Here is a 13,005-nt window from a genome sequence, read left to right as displayed (position 1 = left end):
CTTTTTCGATAATATGGTCGGGTACGCCGCTTTATGGGGCCGTCATTAGAGATGGGCTCCCTTATAGATGGGTGCCCCCATTCGATTGTGCCACTCCACGGGACCTTTGTACCAAACTGCGTTAAGCACTAATGGATGCTTAATGTGGGAAAAAGGCTTACCACAAAACGTGTTAAAGCATTATGCGATAATTTCCTTGTCAGCACACATTAATCAAGCATTTTTTTTCAGGAGGGAGCAGGTCATAGGCAGGGAATTGGCGTGGAAGCATTATCCCGCAAGCATATTTACATTAGCGCATACTAACTGGATAGCACAGACTTAACACAGGAGTGCTTAGCTTGCGAGACCTGCAAAAATATTCATGCTAATGGAAAATTAACACAAGTTCTGCAAATATAAAAAAGGATAAAGCCCTATTTTTGGGCCACATTAGAAATGGGCTTAGCGAGCAGGAAAGTCCCGTGTTAAAATATGCTAGGCCCATTTCTTAATGCCTTTGACTATTCTACAGCAAAAAGTGACCTTATTGCGTCCTTATGCATGGCTTTCCCATGTGCTAAGCCATTTTTGCCAAATCAGTAAAATGGCCAGTTTTCAGAATTTTCTGTTAATGGCCACTTGCTAAGTTTCCCATTAGTGCATCAGCCCCTTCCGCTGTCTATTTTGTAGGCTGTAGGGACTCACACGCTAAATATGCACCAATCAGCATGCAGACATGTCAACACGCTGATTTGCATACACGCGCCCAATCTGTAACCCCACAGACACGCCATGTGTTAAAAAATTAATTTTATTGTTTAGTGTGTGGGTAGAGTGCACTGAGGTGATCGCTGTACGTCATTTTTTGCATGCGTCAGTGCTTACTGCAGCTTGGTAAAAAGGGCTATGTTAATCTTTTCTGAAATTTATTTTATTTTGGGGGGAGTGGCAAGATGGCGTCCTAGCTTGCTGCGTGAGCGTCTCGGGAGCCTGCTGGAAATACCTCACTATTATTCTTCCTGCGTTGAAATGCCTCATACTAAGCGGAAAGCAGCGATTAAAAGGCAACCGCCGATAGCCTTTACTTCGTCTCCGATCCAGCAGACCCTAGACCGCTACATGACAAGCTTCCCGGTGGAACAGGGTTTGGCAAGTCCCGCGTTGAGTGATGCCGAAGGAGCGACATCTATCTTGGGGCCTGATATCACGCTATCGCCATCAGAGCTGACGCGACCTCCGTGTCCTGCAAGTTCCAGGGCGGGGTTAGCAGGCCAAGCTGAGACGGAAGACGCCGACAGTTTGAGCCTGATCAGCGGTTCCTCCCCTGGACAAGCAGAAGGCAGTATACTGGAGCAAGAAGCCCCACAGGAGGTTACCCTGACGGCTATTTGGCAAGCGGTCCGGGGACTTTCAGCTGAGGTGGCTAAATCTACTAAAGAAATGTCTACAATAGTGAGTAAACTGTCTACAATGTCGGAAGCTTTGGATAAAATTAAAACAGACGTAACAAATCAAGTATCTCAGGTAAAAGAGGAGGTAAATACGGTGAAATTGACTGTGGACACCTTGGTTAAAGATAAAATATTAACATCTCGCAAAATAGAGCAAATTCAGAACTTTAATCGACGTCTTACACTTAGACTACTGAATTTTCCAATTTCACCAGCATTATCATCTTATGATTTCTTCAAAAAATATTTACAAGAGATTCTGAAGCTCCCTCCTAAAGATATTCCCCCTTGTAATAAAGTTTATTACCTTCCAACTATTCAGAAACGTGGAGAGGCTTCTCAATCAGTAAATATGGTGAACGTAGCCCCTCAGAGAAATGATATTGACTTGCAGAATTTAACTGCATTATTAGAAGACTCTATGGTTGAAATATCTAATCGGGGGACTTTGATAGTATCCTTAGTATTTGAGCAGGACTTAAATATGATCATGAAACTATACTTCAAAAATTCCTCTGCACTCTTCTGCGGTCAAAAAATATGGGTATATCCTGATGTTACCAAGGTGACCCAGCAAAGAAGAAAACAATTTTTGACCCTGAGAGAAGATGTAAAAACTTTGGGCGCAACGTTTACATTAGTTTATCCCTGTAAATGTGTGATACGTTTATTAGGTGTTAAATATGTGTTCTTTGAGCCAAGCCAGCTGAAAACTTTTCTGGACTCTAAAAATCCAACTAGCCGTCAGACTGGAACAACTGAATCAGCGAATAGAGAATGACGGGATAAAGAACAGGACTATGCCAATTATGGTTTAAACTTTTGATTTGCCTTATTGAATTCTCCTTTTAGTTTTCTAAATCCACTCCCCCCAAACAATTGTTGTGGTCTAAGGAAGAGTTAGAATATTACGATTAGATATATTTATCTTTTTCAATTGCCTTATAACTGTTTCTCTGTATTACCTTACAAATTGATATTCATTGGTAAAAATTTGAAATTTAATAAATATAAAATTTAAAAAAAAAGAAATTTATTTTATTTTGCTGTTTTTCTTCCTTCCCCACCTTAGAACCTTGAACTGTAGAGGACATTATAGAAAGGCATCAATTGGGTAACTACCATAGTAGCTGATTAAATCCATTGGGCTGAGACTTGTACACCATTGTTTGAATACAAATACTTGTAAACATTTTGCCACATTCAACATTCTTCTATTTGTAGAATATTGCTGATTTTTATTAACATGGTAGATATGATATACTTCAATAGTGTATTTTTCTTGAGTGTCTGCAGGACACTGAAGGAGACAAAGCTTGGAGTTCCTACCCTGCATCCCTGCGTATATAACACTGACTGGATGTCTGCATGCTCAGCATCCCCAGCTTTTCCATCCCCAGCTGTAAGACAACAAGGATCATAGTTAAGCAATATATTCAAAAGTATCTCGCAATCGATCTACAGTGACAAAAACTATTTTTATCATGACTTTTATGTGCAAGTACAAGTTTTTTGGCAGACCGATTCGTGTAAGAATATAATAGTTGGCATGGTTTACTATGGAAAAAGTGCAATATTGCCTAAATTCTTGATGAGTCAAATGCTTTCCCCAAAGAATAAAGAGATCATCATCCCAGTGGATTTTCAAAATGCACAAATAATATTGACCTACAGAACTTCTGTGTATTTTAGTGTTTTTGATACATGCCCAAGGTACATTGTGAGACTTGATGCAAAGGTTTGTGTTCTCTTCATTATCTGGGAAATGTGTCATAATAATGTAATGCATAACCTGGAATAAGATATTATGAGATGTTCTAGAATAGAATGAATGCATTCTGGCTATAACTTTGAATCTTGTTTTTAACTCTTTCTGTTGAAATCTAAATGGGAAATTAGCACATTGTGATAACATTGTTAACACCATGAAAGCGTTGATTAGTGCCTGGTAACTGGTGGATTTTATTGAGTACATAATATGATGATGTTTCTTAGCCATTTTAGAATGGAATTGATGAATATGTAAATTTTATTTACAATTTGGTTTGAACTGACAGTCACTCTTGTGCAGATATTTTTAACAATCAGCTACACAAGTGGATGATGTCAACAGGGATAGTTCATTCAGAGCTCAGGAAAATTGAGACAGGTTTTCCTGAACATGCAGGGAACTTCTTCTGCAGCTGGTGTCTCACAAGCTCCCTTAGCCTGTTTCCGGCTGATGTTCATTGCTATTTAACCGGCCAGGAAAGGCTTCTGGCTGGTTAAATTGCACTTAGCTAGCTAAGCGCTAATATTCAGTGCAAGATACGTGGTTATCTCAACTGAATATTAGCACTTAGTGCATAGGGGGAGATTCTATATATGGCCCCTAAAAAATACATCAGTGCCAACTAAGCGTATTCTATAATCGGTACCTAGATTTAGGCGCCGATTATAGAATAGGCTTAGTTGATATTTCAGCGCCTAAATCTATGCACATCCATTTACACCAATGAAAACATGGTGTAAATCTCAGCGTGTAGAATTAGGTGCACTGGGCCGTATTCTATAACTAGACACATAAATTTTGGAACACCCACCAAACACCCGTTTCCAAGCCCATTAAGACTTCCTGCAGGAAATGGCTGTGTGGCCAGTAAAGCACTTGCCGCACATCCATTTCAGGGAGGAGCCTTTAGTGCCACCCATTGAAGTGGCGGTAGGGGCTCCCGCGTTAAGCTAGTGGTAACCAGGCAGTGATTACCGCCGGGTACACTTCAGGGCCAGAAATGACAGCGCACTAGGGATGGGAAGTACCGCCGGGCTGCTGCGGTAGCCTGGCGGTACTTCCTATGTAGCAAGCTGTAAGCCCGCATTGGGCTTACCGCCACTTAGTAAAAGGAGCCAATTAGTGCTCATTATTGTTTGTTAAGTGCTGCTATCAGCACTCATTGTCATGTTAAGCTTGTTAAGTTACTCACATTGTTATAGAATCTGTGCCAATTTTAGCACGGATCTCTAGGTGCACTGTATAGAATACGGAGAATAGCGGCTAACCAGCTATATTGCATGATATAACCGGCTAGCCACAAATATTCAGCGCTTCACCAGCTAAGTTTAGCAGCCAAAGTGAACTGCCTAAATAGCAGCCCTATCTTTGGCCGCTATAAATTTAGCCGGCCAGCACTGAATATCAAATTGTCTGGTTAAGTTTAAGCAGGCCAAAAAAGTAGATATTCAGTGGCAGTCATCGGAAACAATCCGGCATTGAATATCCGGGCTCAGCGCCGATCGTGGCTCCTCTAAAATAAGCACCATAATGAATAATTTTATAAACCTTTTTCAACCAGATTCTATATATAATGCCGGGATTTCTGTGCAGAAATTGAAGCGTATTCTATAACAATGTGCATAACTTAATTAGTGGCCCTTTTACAAAGGTACGGTAGTCTCTACGCATGTGCAGTGCATGCCAAAATGAGGCTACCGCCGGGACAAATTATTTTTTTATTTCCTACTGCACATGGAATTTCCGGCCTTAATCACCAGTTGACAGGCGCTGACCGGTCACCACACTTGTAGCTTGTGAGCCCTTACCGCTAGATCAATGGGTAGCGCTAAGGGCTCAGGCCATAAATAGGTTCACGCTGGTTTCAGTTTTACCGCAGGCCCTTTTCCTGACCCATTGAAAAAAAAAGCCCTTTCTCCCAGACGTGGAAAGAACTGGCCTGGCGTGGGCCAAAAACAGGCTCCCACACTACCGCAGGCCACTTTCTGCTGCAGCTTAGTAAAAGGACCCCTTAGTTAACAAGCTAATCAGCACTGATAATTGAATGTTAACAAGCAATTATCAGCACTAATTGGCATTAATTAGAATGTACACACACTACCTGCTTAAACGTATTCTGCAAAGTGGTGCATGTAAATTTGAATGCACACTGCTGGAAAGGAGGTGTGGCTATGGATGTGGAATGGGTGGGTTGTGGGCATTCCGGAAAACTACGTGTAGGGTTATAGAATACACCTGCTCTGCGCCTAACTTAGGCGCTGGTATTTACACCAAGTTTTACTTGGTGTAAGTGGTCGCACCTAGAGTTAGGCGCTGTCATGGCTGCTCACCATATTCTATATACCACATGGAAATTTAACCTTATTATATAAAGTATGCCTAAATTAAGTCATACTTTATAGAATGCACTTAGGTGAATTTCATTTTGGCGCCAAATGTTTAGGCATGATATATAGAATCTAGTCCTTTATGTGTAAAATACCTATTATAAAATTAGGTTGTGCCTGAAAGTAGGCATGTATTTGTAGAGTAGAGCTGCTCGAGTGAGGAATTTGGGCAAGTGTGGGTGGACAGCTGCTCAATCAGGGCATCCTTTTGTATTCTGGATGTGCCTGATACAGGTACAAATAAAGATGTCCTTCTTTTTAGACATGGATGTTTCTTCCCCTTCGGTAATCGCTCTTGGACATCCATATTTCAGGACCTCTCTAATCCCACCCACAACACTCCCCCTTGCTATTTGGACATACAGCAGTGTTGGACGTCCCTTTTCTGCCTTTGCTAAATTGGTACTTGAACATTTCAAGCACATGGACGTCTGTTTCGGCCTTCTGAGACATCCATATGCTTCAAAAATAAGCGCTATAGGTGCCTTTGAGCTTTTATAAAATAAATGTCATCCTGCTCAGTCTGGATGCCCTGTTATAAGATTGTCCTCATATTATTTTAAAATAGAAACACTAGGAGGGTACTTCTATAAGGAAGTACATATGTTTAGGTGTGAGGAAAACACTGGTTTGAAGCCTGTTCTGTGAAGAAATGTAGGTGCCCAGTTTTCTTAATAGAATATTAGTGTAAGTGACTGGAAGTGCTACTGCTACTACTACTAATCATTTCTATAGTGCTGCTAGACATACACAGGTCTGTATACGTTATATGCAGTTACTTTCTCTGTCCATAGAGGGCTCACAATCTAAGTTTTTGTACCTGGGGCAATGGAGGGTTAAGTGACTTGCCTAAGGTCGCAAGGAGCTGCGGTGGGAATTAAATCCAGGTTGCCAGGATTGAAGCCCACTGCACTAACCATTAGGCCACTCCTCTGTGCCTAAGCCAATTGTCCGCACCTCTATTCAAGGCACAAACACGTATACCTGCCATAGAGCTGATGTAAATGCTCACATCTAGACTGCACAAGATCATGTGTAGATGTTACCATCAAATGACTAACAATACAATGAAGAACCCAGCAAATAATTCAAAAATGTAAAAAATGCCTGTTCCTGAGCAGGCTTAAATGTCTACAACTTCAATCTAGTCATGTCGTCTGCCACTTTGTCCCTAATCTTAATGTCAGATTCTAATAAAATCAATCAATTGCTGGTTCTGGATTCTTATTGCTCTCCTAAGAGGAGCGATTTCAAGGTATCACTGCTAGTGAAGGCGCTTAATCTGCTGTGTGAACAGAATGGCTTGCTCACAGATTCAATAATTGAAGATTCTGTTTTGACCCCTGATGCAGGCATATGTTTATGCCGAAACACAGCTGTGTCGGATATATTAAGGAATCATCTGGTTCTCATTTGTTATTGTCGACTCCACTATTTTATAAAATGGCACCGTGTTGGTGCGTAGTTTGGTGAGCATGTGCATGGGCAGAGTCTGGGTGGGGCATGGGAACTAACTTGTTTGGGATAATGCAGTGTACAAATGTCATAAATAAATACATAACTATAAATTATAGAATACTATAATTTATGTTCATCTTTTAGTAATCTAGATGTCAGCATTTACACCAGCTCTATCACTGGTGTAAGTGGTCATGCCTAAAATATATATGCATATCTGATCTGTTACATTAGTATTATATGAAGGAAAGTAAGGGCCTACTTCTCTTTTATAGAATAGGCTTCAGATAGTCACCCTCTTGGCACCTACATATAGTCACCCCTTTATAGACTTGCTCTCCACTTTTCAAAGAGAGAAAGTGATTTTGGATAAACATTTCCACAATGTTTTTTCATTTGATCATCTGTTCCTCCAATAATATTCCTATCCAGGTTACTCTGAGAATCCAGAAACTAAATATAAAAGAGCTAGCATCTGCATTTCAGGACAAGTTTCTTAACTTACAACCTTCTTGTCTCATCCCTTTTCTGCTTCCTTTATGTTCACTCTTGTTTCATCTTGTAAAATAACAAAATGTAGCAATTCTATAACTCTCTTATTGTCAAGGACTTTGCTATCAATGAAAACCACATCACCTTCTGATCGTTTTCTTTCAAAATTGGTGAAGGATTCATTGGCTTTCTCTTTCCACTTTTGACAACCATGACAACTTCTTTCCCTCATCTTGGAAAAAGGCTAGAATTTGTCTGCTTCTCAAAACAACTGCTCTTGACCCCAGCCTAGCAGACAATTCCTATTTACTTTTTGTATCAAAGTTGGCTGAAAAAGTTGTCCATAGTCAATTTGTTAACTTTATTAATAAAATAAATAATAATAATATTTATGCCCCACGTCTCTAAGAGGGTTTCAGCCATTCCACAACATTGAAACAATGATCCAGGGTATATTAAATTTCATCCACTGCGGTTTAGATGAAGTCAGGGTCACTTTTCTTATTTCACTCATCACTCAATAAGAGTTGTGCATTTGATCTGGTCAATCATTCTTTTTAGTATCCCATCTTTATGATGTTGGTATTAAGGACACAGCATTAGCCTTGTTTCCTTATTTCTCAAAGGTTGCTGTTTCAAGTTCACTTTCAAGATCAGGTCTCTGACACCTGTTCATTTCCTTGTGGATTTCCTTAAATGTTCCATATTGTCCCCAACACTTTAACTTATTTTGGCACGTTTGGCAACTTTCATTCAATTCAGGGGTGTCACTTGTTTTATGTATGCAGATAATATCCAACTATTTTACCCTTGTGAGGCTGTGGAACCAACCTCAGTTGGACTCCAGAATCACTGTCTAGGCTCATTTACTGAATGGCATAAAGATCACAGACTTCAACTTAACTTTTCCAAATCTGATGCAATCATATTTACCTATAAGTGTTCCCCATCACTTTTTACTACTACTATTTATCATTTCTATAGCACTACAAGGCATATGCAGCGCTGTACACCATACACAAAAAGACAGTCCCTGCTGAAAGAGCTTACAATCTAGATACTCCTCTTTCCATTCCTTTCAGAGACTAGTAGAAGTGCTAGGAGTTTATCTAGTCTATGGGATCCTTTTACTAAGCCACAACAAAAAGTGGCCTGCGATAGTGTGGAGGCGTGTTTTCGATGCATGCTGGGCCAGTTTTTACCGCGTCTGGGGAAAAAGGGCTTTTTTTCAATGGGCCAAGAGAAGGGCCTGCAGTAAAATTGAAACCAGGGCGCACCTATTTATGGCCTGAGCCCTAAACACCACCCATTGATCTAGCAGTAAGGGCTCACATGTTACATGTGTAGTGATCGATCAGCACGCACCAACTGCCGATTAACGCTGGAAACACCGCGCGCTGTAGGAAATAAAAAATATTTTGTCCCAGTAGTATGGGTGCATGCCAAATCCAAAATTACCACCTGGAGGGTGCGCTAGCCTTGCAGTAGTCTCATTTTGGCACATGCTACTCACGTGTAGAGCCTACCACACCTTTGTAAACGGGCCTCTTAATGCTTTCCTTTCAGCTCCATATTTCCACGTTAGTTTGATCAACTTTTAATGTACTTCTTCTGATCCATTCTGTGACCTCTTATGTAAAGTTAGAAGGACTTACAGACCTTGATCCTCACTTTAGTTCTAAACTGTATACAGTTTATTATTATAACTTTATGCTGTTAGGTAAGAATCTGTCTCAGACTAACTGTTCAACATATTCAGTATACACCACTTGACTTCATACAATATTCAGCCACATTAAGGAACAGCATTACCAGTATCATACTGTGCCCATTTCAAAATTCTCCTTCTTACTCATCAGACTTTATATTCTTAATATCTGACATTAATTGTTGACTTGATTGTACCTTATGTTCCTTAGCTCATCCCAGTCTAATTACTTGTCCATTCCATTAGTAGATAAGAGTCAACTTGAGTCCACTCATCACGTTGTTTCTTTATGTGGCTCCCACCATTTGGAACTCAATGCTACTTTACCTTTGGCTCAAATCTTCTTATCAGTATTTTAAAACAGGTCCAAAAACCTAGCTTTTTGGCTTAGCCTTTTGTTTAGGCTCCGCATAGGAGAGCTGTGGTGGTGAGTCTACATGTAGTCTGAAAGTATAAGGATCAGTAGTGCTAGCCTGGTCTTCACCACAACCCTTACTCTCTCGTTGTATTCTGTTTCTGGACTATTGCTATGCTTGTTTCTTTACTATGTATTATTATGAGTACTTTTAAATGATTTTGTTGTTAACTACTTTAATATAAAAATGTAGGTGGTATATCAAATGTAATGAACTAAACTAAACAAAACCTTCATCTATAGAGTCCCCTTTCATGTAACTGATTCATCCTACTTGGTAACAGAGAAACAAACATTATTTACCTGTAGCAAGGAATCTCTGTGGACAGGCCCAGGGGATAAATCAAACACATATCAGGGATGTGCATTTATTAGTGCAACCTAAAAGGTTTTGCCATTAGCGCACAGTGACAGCAGAGAAGTGGGAAATAGACCGGGTGATCCAGAGACAAACAAGGAGACTTCAGTTGGTATGGGACAATTTATTGGTGAAGACTCGACACAGTACCATGTTTCAGCAGGTAGCCTGTATCAAGGAGTCTTTAAATAAAATGAAACACCATTTGACGGTCGATTACGCACTCACACATTTCTCAATCAAAGGTCTTTCTAAAGGACATCTGGTCAAATGTGCTCCAATAATGTACTGTAAAACATTTTTCAAACTTGAACAGCAGAACTAGCTTTAACCAGTTGGAACAAATTTCTGATGCCTTTCTGATTGGGAGGGTGCAGAAATCTAAAGCAGAGTGAAAGAGGGAAGTAAGCACAGAAAGAAGGAAGTAAGCACCAAGGTAACTCATCTGCTATTATCCGACCTCCTTGCATATGTCGCTTTTCCATCATAGTATTCCTTCTCTCCAGGAAAAAAACAGAAATGCCAAGCTCCTCCTTCCTGTCCCCATATTATTACCGACATATGCTCTGGTGATCCTGAGCCCCCCACCCCTGAGCTGGGTTTCCAAATGAGAAATCTCCTTTGAAACACCCTGACACCAGCTCAGAGCTGGGGCTAGGTTTTCAGGGGTAAGGCTGCCCTTTTTCAGGCCGCTGTTTTCTGAACATCAGAGAGAATATGAAATGACCTCATTATAATCCTTTTGACTACATATCATGCGATTAGCATTGATTGCTTGAGAACTCCTTGTTTTCTGTGGTAAGGGCCTCTATTTTACGCTGACAAATGCAGGTGCTAGTCCAGTGCTAATGGTCTCCCTTTGCCCATGTTTGCTTCTGAGCATCAGGGTCTGAGAGCACAATCCATATTGGTCAGTCAGGTGACCTTGTCCACTTGCGTGTTTGATTTATCATACTGTCTGCACTGAAACTCCTGTTACAGGTAAACAACACTGATTAATATTTTTGGAAAGTTCTAGTTTAAAAGTTAGAGAATAGGAAATTCCAGTTACATTTGCTTAGGTAGTGGAAGTTTTCCCACTATTGTCAACATGTTTATAAACTGCCCTTAAGGGACCATTTCTGGTAGTATATCTGTTGAAATTGCCAAGTAAGAGTTTGATAGTGACATATGATTATGTATTTTGTGATGTGGATGAGATCATTTCATGAAAAGCCATCAAAAAATCATTAAATGGTAATCACGTAAGTTAATTACAAATCCATACCAGATTTATTCAACTCTCTAAACTGCAGATATTATCATTTATAAGTTTCACTTCAGTAATCTCACTATGGTAATACCTGTTATGCAATTTATGCTGTAATTTTCCAGACATTAAAATGCTAATTTTTCTTTTATGTGTTTTGTTTTGCAGGTCCTACTTGGACATGTATAAAGTGATAATGTTTAGTTACCTCTTCTGGTTTGTTCTTACCATCATCTTTATCACAGGAACTACCAGGATTAGCATATTTTGTATGGGTTACTTGATGGCCTGTTTCTATTTCTTACTATTTGGAGGAAATCTGTTATTGAGACCAATCAGGAGCATCCTGCGATACTGGGACTGGTTGATTGCATATAACGTCTTTGTGATCACAATGAAAAACATACTTTCGGTATGTGACTGATTCTGTACTACACTTAATAATAATTTTGATGACTTTGTGTAAGTGTGAGGAAGCCGTTCTGCTGCAAAGATTAGCTTAACATGTTCGCTCAGCGTAAATATATATGCGTTGCTGTAGTGGGACAGACTAAAGTTTCATCAAGCCCAGCTCTTGTTTCCAACACTGGCCAGTCCAGGTCACAAGTACCTGGCAATCCCAAAAGACTTAGTTAGATGAGCAGTGAATTTTCCCAATTTAATTTTAAGAACTTGTTCGAACCTTTTTTAAACCATGTTATGCTAACTACTTTTACCACATTCTCTGGCAACAAATTCCAGAGCTTAACTGCACATTGAGTGAAGAAATTGTATCTCCAATTTGTTCTAAATCTACTATTTAGTAGCTTCATTGTATTTCCCATTGTCCTTGTACTTATGGCCCTGTTTACTAAGCCATAGTATGTAGCAGACAATAGCAGCTAACCGGCTATATTGTGCAATATAGCTGGCTTTCTGAGAATATACAAGCTGCTAAGTTTAGCAGCCAAATCGGACCATGTAAATACTAGTCCTATCTTTGGCCACTATAAACTTAATCGGCCAGTACTGAATATTCAATTAGCTGGTTAAGTTTGAGCTAGCCAAAAAAAAAAAAAGGATATTCAATGCCGGTCACTGGAAACGGCCTGGAACTAAATATCTGGGGTTAGCGCCGATTGCAGCACTTATGCGGGCTGCCTCCTGCGGTCTGAGTATCGGGTTCACTGTGTATTCAGCTACCAGTTCTCCATTCTGGTTGCAGATACAAGAGGCGTCTGCGAAATCTCAAAATCAGCATAGCACACAGATCAGATGATCATGCTTGAGTTTGAACTTCCACTGGCAGCGCACAGTCATGGGGCTCCACTTCATCTGGTGTGGGGAGTAAGGTAGCAGGATTTAAAGTTGAACAGTGCCTTACATAGATGTGACTGCTGGATAACAGAGCACGTTCAGAATGTGTATGATGCTGAACTGTGAAATGCTGGGCTGTGGCGAAGCTCATAGAATTTCTATAGCATGAAACACAAACTAAGGGCTTCTTTTACAAAGCCACACTAGCCATTCCAGTGCAGCAAATGAGAGGAAGCTCATAGGAAATGAATGGGCTTCCTCTCATTTACCACACAGGAATCACTAGCGCTGCTTTGTAAAAGAGGCCCTAAGGGTGTGTTGTAACACTAAGGGTCTCTTTTATGAAGCCGTGCTACTGGTTCCCACGCAGCAATGCCGACAGAGTCCATTCAAAGCGAATGGGCTTTGTCGGCATTACCGAACCGGAAGACCCTAGCA

The 13,005-nt window shown here is 40.3% G+C and overlaps 1 protein-coding gene across 1 annotated transcript in view; it reads left to right on the top strand.

Moving 5' to 3' along the window:
- The window catches only part of PIEZO2 (piezo type mechanosensitive ion channel component 2), a 556,315-nt gene that overhangs the window by 346,635 nt on the left and 196,675 nt on the right, over positions 1–13,005 (top strand). The window contains exon 25 of the mRNA XM_030186524.1: positions 11,440–11,683. Coding sequence (XP_030042384.1) covers positions 11,440–11,683 — 244 coding nt within the window. The remainder of the gene's footprint in view (positions 1–11,439; positions 11,684–13,005) is intronic.

This window comes from Microcaecilia unicolor, chromosome 1 (genome assembly GCF_901765095.1).
Source record: "Microcaecilia unicolor chromosome 1, aMicUni1.1, whole genome shotgun sequence".
NCBI lineage: Eukaryota > Metazoa > Chordata > Amphibia > Gymnophiona > Siphonopidae > Microcaecilia > Microcaecilia unicolor.
This window is presented reverse-complemented; position numbering and strand designations above follow the sequence as displayed.